At 37.9% G+C, this 6,057-nt stretch overlaps 1 protein-coding gene across 1 annotated transcript in view; it reads left to right on the top strand.

Moving 5' to 3' along the window:
- dmd (dystrophin) overlaps positions 1–6,057 on the top strand; it is a 401,891-nt gene that overhangs the window by 125,601 nt on the left and 270,233 nt on the right. The window contains exons 7-8 of the mRNA XM_032505885.1: positions 1,065–1,135; positions 3,020–3,138. Of these exons, the coding sequence (XP_032361776.1) occupies positions 1,065–1,135; positions 3,020–3,138 (190 nt within the window). The remainder of the gene's footprint in view (positions 1–1,064; positions 1,136–3,019; positions 3,139–6,057) is intronic.

Here is a 6,057-nt window from a genome sequence, read left to right as displayed (position 1 = left end):
CCCTCAAGACAATAGCATGACATTTGAGTTCAAAAGGACATACACAAATACAATACAGAAGTGAGTAGATTCAATCAGTTCAAGAGGGCATAGACACACACACAATAGGAAGTGAGTAAATGAGGAAACCTGCTGTTAAGCCAGCTACATTCAAACTCTGTGAGACAACACATATACAATGACAAGCAAAGTTCACAAATGGAAGCACATCTAAGTCAGTCATGTAAAAGCAGTATAAAAACCTTGAGCATTATTGGCAAAGTAAAATCTCTAACAGCCCCTCAACTACAAATCTGTGGCAGTTTCAAGGAATTGCAAACAATTAAGTGATGGGCCAATGGAAGAGTTCTATGAAATAAATATGTCCCATTTCTGTGAGACCAGACTGACCAAGGAGTATATTATTAGCTAAATCCCATTCAGGACTGACACTTCCACTGTGAAGATGCCTTTAAGATGACTTTTGCTGTACGGCTCTGTCCTTTATAGGATTTTTGTATTACACTTGCCAAACTCATTAGTTGCTGCTCATCATAAAAGCATTTTCTCTTGTAAGTTATCTCCAAAACATTTAGGCATAAATTTAGCCTCATCCTTTTAGCATAAAAGCATGTGTGTGGGGAGATGGCCATCCACCTCTGGTTCTGCTTGAGGTTTCTTTGGGTGGAAATTGAAAAGGGTTAGTGTTACTGTATAAACCCTTTATACCCTATGCAAATACAATTGATTTTACTTAACTCTGACAAGGTTGACTGGAAAGTCATCTTTTTTTCAAATTAGCTACCTAGCACTAGTAAAATAGTCTAGAGAGAGTTGTCATTTTAGCTGATAAAACCAATGGCCGTTTGAAATAAGGCTGACTTTGGTACATTTTATTCTTCTCAGTACATGCATTTCTAAAGCTTTGTATTACATATGAAACCCATTTCAAGCTTTAATAGTCTGTCACTCCATCAATTACAGTAATAGCTCAATCTGTCTAATATATACCTATAAAAGGTATATAAAGGTGTCATACTGCATTCACAGGTTGGCCCTTTAACATCTATTATCTCTGTCCTTAGGTCAATGTGGTTAACTTCTCCAGTAGCTGGAATGATGGATTGGCCTTCAATGCCCTCATCCACAGCCACAGGTACTGTAAAATGTGTTGTGTGTGTGTGTGTTTGTGTGTGTGTGGTGTGTGTGTGTGTGTGTGTGTGTGTTTGATTATTATTATTATTTTATTTTATTTCATTTTTTATTTAACCTTTTTTTTTACCAGGATTAAAAGACTCATTGAGATTAAAAATCTCTTTTTTCAAGAGTGTCCTAGCCAAGAGGCAGCAGGACAAATAACTGACTAAAATAGCAGACATAAAACAAACATGTACCAATTTAAAATGGAGACACAGAACAAAGTACAGAGTTATAAGATATCAAAAGACGTCACTTTAACAATCAAAAAATAAAATGTCTGTTTATACAGAAATTTATACGAAAATTAGTACACACAAAAATTGCTGCCGCTCTCACCATTCTGCTACGTTGATTTGAATGGGAAAGACATTTATCTATCTTGTTTCTATGGGTGCATTTAAGTACACGTTGTAAACTCAAGGTAGATTCAAGGTGCACCTTGACAAACTACAAGGACCCTTCTGCAATCAAGTGGTTCTTTTTGTTTTTTAACAGCAATTGACTGGTGAAATAAGTTATTGCTATAGCCTTTTATATACATTAATTACATTTCTTTTAAAGATTATTTGACCGGACAGATGAAGAGAGAATGAAAGGGGAATGGCATGCAGCAAAGATCCACATGCCAGAATCAAACCCAGCCCCACTGTGTTGAGGAGTAAACCTCTATATATGGACACTCTACCAACTGAGCTATCCGGGCACACACATTAATAAAATTTGACCAAATGTCCTTAACAATGAACAAGCCGTGCTTTAATTTTACTGATGGCGGATTTGTGCTCTTTTTTGTCTAGTATGGGTTCAGGCACCGTTAGCCACCAGCCCAGTAGTAAAAGTAGCACTGGTATTAGAAAAAAAAAAATGATACCCAACCATAGTCCAATGAAACAAGCTCCCAAAGATTCAGGTGGTTTTGTAACTGATTCTAAGCAGAGAGAGTTTAGCCCATTAGTACCACGTAAAAAGTAAAAAAAAAGAAATAGTTGGAGGGAAAGGAACAAACATAGAATATGTCAGGTATCGCCAGCTAGCTATTAGTGACATGCGGCTAAGAGAAGGCAACTGGAAAAATAAAATGGTCTTTGTTTAAACATATTTAGTTAATTTGTGGACATTAAAAAGGTGCATGTTCCAGCTTGTATACTATATGGATAGGGCAGTGAAGCACTAAAATAATAAATGAAAAAGTGAATAAACAAATAAATAATTAAATTAATCAGTAAATAGATAATTGATGAAAGCTGTTTGAATACAGGGATGAATGGCTTTGTGGAGGTGAAACAGTGTTAATCTGCCTCTCTGGATACCCATGAGAGTTCGGGTCTCAGGCCCGGACTCATGTAATTATGAACCAAATCAAGGTGAGCTAGCATGAACATCTGTTCACCGTGTCCTAACAGGATACAGAGTAGGATATCACACACAGGAAAGTCATCACTCTTCACATAGTTTGCTCTGGTGCTCCATGTCAACACCATTCTGATTACTGGTAGTGGAATAACAGCACATTTGGATAGAGCAAATGCTTAAAAACAAATACAAAATCAACTTACTATACTGAATTGTTATGGTCTACTTTTACTATTTAATGGTGGTTGACCGGGGAGTAAATGCATCGGCTGATGTGGGTTAATTACAGTGTTTTTCCTTTTTTATTGATAGTCTATATAGTACAAACATTAAAACGTTTTTAGTACCACAATGTCAGCCCTTTGGAGAATGCTCTTTGTCTCCTTTTCTATTCCTTACATTATATAATCAATACTCAACCCTTTACAACTAAAATATAGATGCAGTGGGTTTGTGGTCCTTGTTGATTTGCCTTTTACCTCCACAGACCTGAGCTGTTTGATTGGAGCGTAGTAGAGAAGAAACCATCTGCAATCGACAGACTGGAACACGCCTTTAGTAAGGCAGAACAACACCTTGGGATAGAGAGACTGCTGGACCCTGAGGGTAAACACACACACACACACATACTGTGATCATTTCAGAGAAGAATATTCAAGATGAGTTACAGCTCCCAATCATGCACCTTAATTTGCCCTGTTGATGTGTCATGCTTTGATTGGGTGTTGCCGTGGTGATAACTGTAATCACCTTGGTGGAAGGACTTGATTAGCGAGGCGAAAACTGACCGATAGGGTGGCGAAAATGCTCTGCTCAAAAAGTTCTTTGATTTTTGGGCAAAATCACACCACAGATTCCTCTGAATCAGAATCTGTTGATACACCCATCCATGCCAGGCTTGCTGCTGACCTAAGACCAGTATACAGACACTTACTCGGATTAAAACTGGGGTAAGTTGAGTAAAGCTTACAAGTTATCAATTTTGCAAACATAGGCCTAGCTTCAGGCCTTCTACACCTATCTATACTCTATATATCTATACCATATAGAGTATCTATACTCTATATACCTATACCATATAGAGTATCTATACTTTATGTATCTATACCATATAGAGTATCTATACTTTATATATCTATAGGGATGAGCGAGTACAGCATTATCTGTATCTGTATCTGTATCTGTTTACCACATGAATTATCTGTATTCGGATCCGTACTCGGACTGGGCGGGGCCTAAACCGGAAGTGTTCAGATTTAACCCGGAAGTGGGTCAAGTTCTCTTGAAATGTGCGGGGCTTTAACCGGTATGTTATTTAAGCATGCGATTGATATGAGTTGATCAAAAATTGTTATATTTATTGCTGATTTCAAAACTATTTACATGACAGCATCGAGCTTCAGATCAATGGTGTTGCCATGGTAACAAACAAACTATATACAGAACATTTTGCAACAATGAATACAACACATGCGGTTGCAATTCTGAAGTAAAATGTAATGAACAAGAGTTTTCATACTCAATATAACTTTCTTTTTTTAACTTTTTATTTTTTATGGTCAGTGTGATTTTTTTTTTTGGTTCTTTTTTTTTTTTCACACCAGGTATATGGTGTGTGGTGTGTGTGTGTGTGTGTGTGTGTGTGTGTGTGTGTGTGTGTGTGTGTGTGTGTGTGAGTAAGAGAGAGACACAGAGAGAGGGGGGGCGGGGGGCAGCTGACAGTAAAAAAAAAAAAATCTCCAAGTCGCATTTAAACCAAGCAGCATGTCTGAAACCCACGTTCACCAGAAATCTACTGGTTACTATGTAAGGACTACAAACCCCACGTTCACCAGAAATCTACTGGTTACTATGTAAGGACTACAAACCAAAGTTAAAAACAAACCTGAAGCTGAAGAAACCCTAAACGTTAACGGAACAGATCCGCAGACCCGATTAACTGCCTGCCTGACGGAGCGGGAGCGGGAGCGAGAGAGAGAGAGACAGTAAGAGAGAGAGTGAGAGAGAGAGAGAGTGAGGCAGAGGGAGCGCATTTCTTTTTCTTTTCAACCTCCCAGTGTCTTCATGCTTTGGACACTGTGTTTCATGGAGCCTTGAGATTCATCACAAACTTAAAATCTCTCACTCATCACTGTTTGTTGTATTCTCGGGTCGGGTGGTTTTCACTCTCGATTCGGCGTTGGATGCACTGGCATCTTTTTATTTATAAGGCAGTATTAGGACTTCTTCCTCCTTATTTGAACACCTACATCGTCCCGAGGTCTGCAGGGACATATCACCTGCGCTCACAGGATCTGTTTTTTTTGACAGTCCCTAAAGCCCGCACTGACTTCGGCAAAAAGGCTTTTAATTTTGCAGCCCCATCTGCATGGAATCAGCTTCACAATGAACTCCAGTTGAAGGAGTTGGTCTCATTTTATTCTTTTAAAGGCTTGTTAAAGGACCTTACAGAAGGGCAGTCTGTATGTCACTGTTTTTAAATTGATTTAGGACCCTGGTATTTTATGATGACATTGTTGTTTGAATATGAGTGAAAGTGTGTTTATGTATTTACATGTAAGTGTCTCTGTCTATCTGAAACGTGCTGCTGCCACTTGCCAGGACGCTCTTGTAAAAGAGATTTTTAATCTCAAGGAGTTTTTTATCCTGGTTAAATAAAGGTTTGAATGAATGAATTTCTCCATGTGTGTGTGTGATTGATCCGAGCGGGTTTGTAGGGGGGGGGGCGCTGTGATTATCACAGAACGCTGCGCGGCCAGTTGAGGAGTTGTATTCAATCCGAGCACGGATATTGACTCATATTACTCGGATAATACTTGTACTCTGCAAAAGTGCTTTATCCGTACCGGATACTCGTTTCAGCCGAGTATTCGGATCACCCCTATATTTCTATGCCATATAGAGTATCTATACTCTATATCTATACCACCCATACTGTCAGTGATGTTATCAGGTCCTCTGGTAACATTAGCAGTTGTTGCATGTTGGCATGGTCTATCTATCTATCTATCTATCTATCTATCTATCTATCTATCTATCTATCTATCTATCTATCTATCCATAGTATCTATCCTATCTATCTATCTATCTATCTATCTATCTATCTATCTATCTATCTATCTATCTATCTATGTATAGTATCTATCTATCTATCTATCTATCTATCTATCTATCTATCTATCTATCTATCTATCTATGTATAGTATCTATCTATCTATCTATCTATCTATCTATCTATCTATGTATTAGTATCTATCTATCTATCTATCTATGTATAGTATCTATCTATCTATCTATCTATCTATCTATCTATCTATCTATCTATCTATCTATCTGACACACATATCTTTCTTGGCACACTTTCATTTTTTCTGGCTTTTTTTTCTCTGTCTCCATTTCTTTTCCTTTCTATTGTCATCTTCCATTTCTCTCATGGCTATTATTCGTACATTGGTACGATCACCACACTCTACACACCACTCTGTTCATTAGCACTCTATTTTTTTTCTCTGTCTGTCTTTCTTC

The sequence above is a fragment of the Etheostoma spectabile genome, chromosome 24, assembly GCF_008692095.1.
Source record: "Etheostoma spectabile isolate EspeVRDwgs_2016 chromosome 24, UIUC_Espe_1.0, whole genome shotgun sequence".
Taxonomy (NCBI): Eukaryota; Metazoa; Chordata; class Actinopteri; order Perciformes; family Percidae; genus Etheostoma; species Etheostoma spectabile.
The sequence above is the reverse complement of the archived record's forward strand: the minus strand, read 5'-3'. Positions and strand labels throughout refer to the sequence as shown.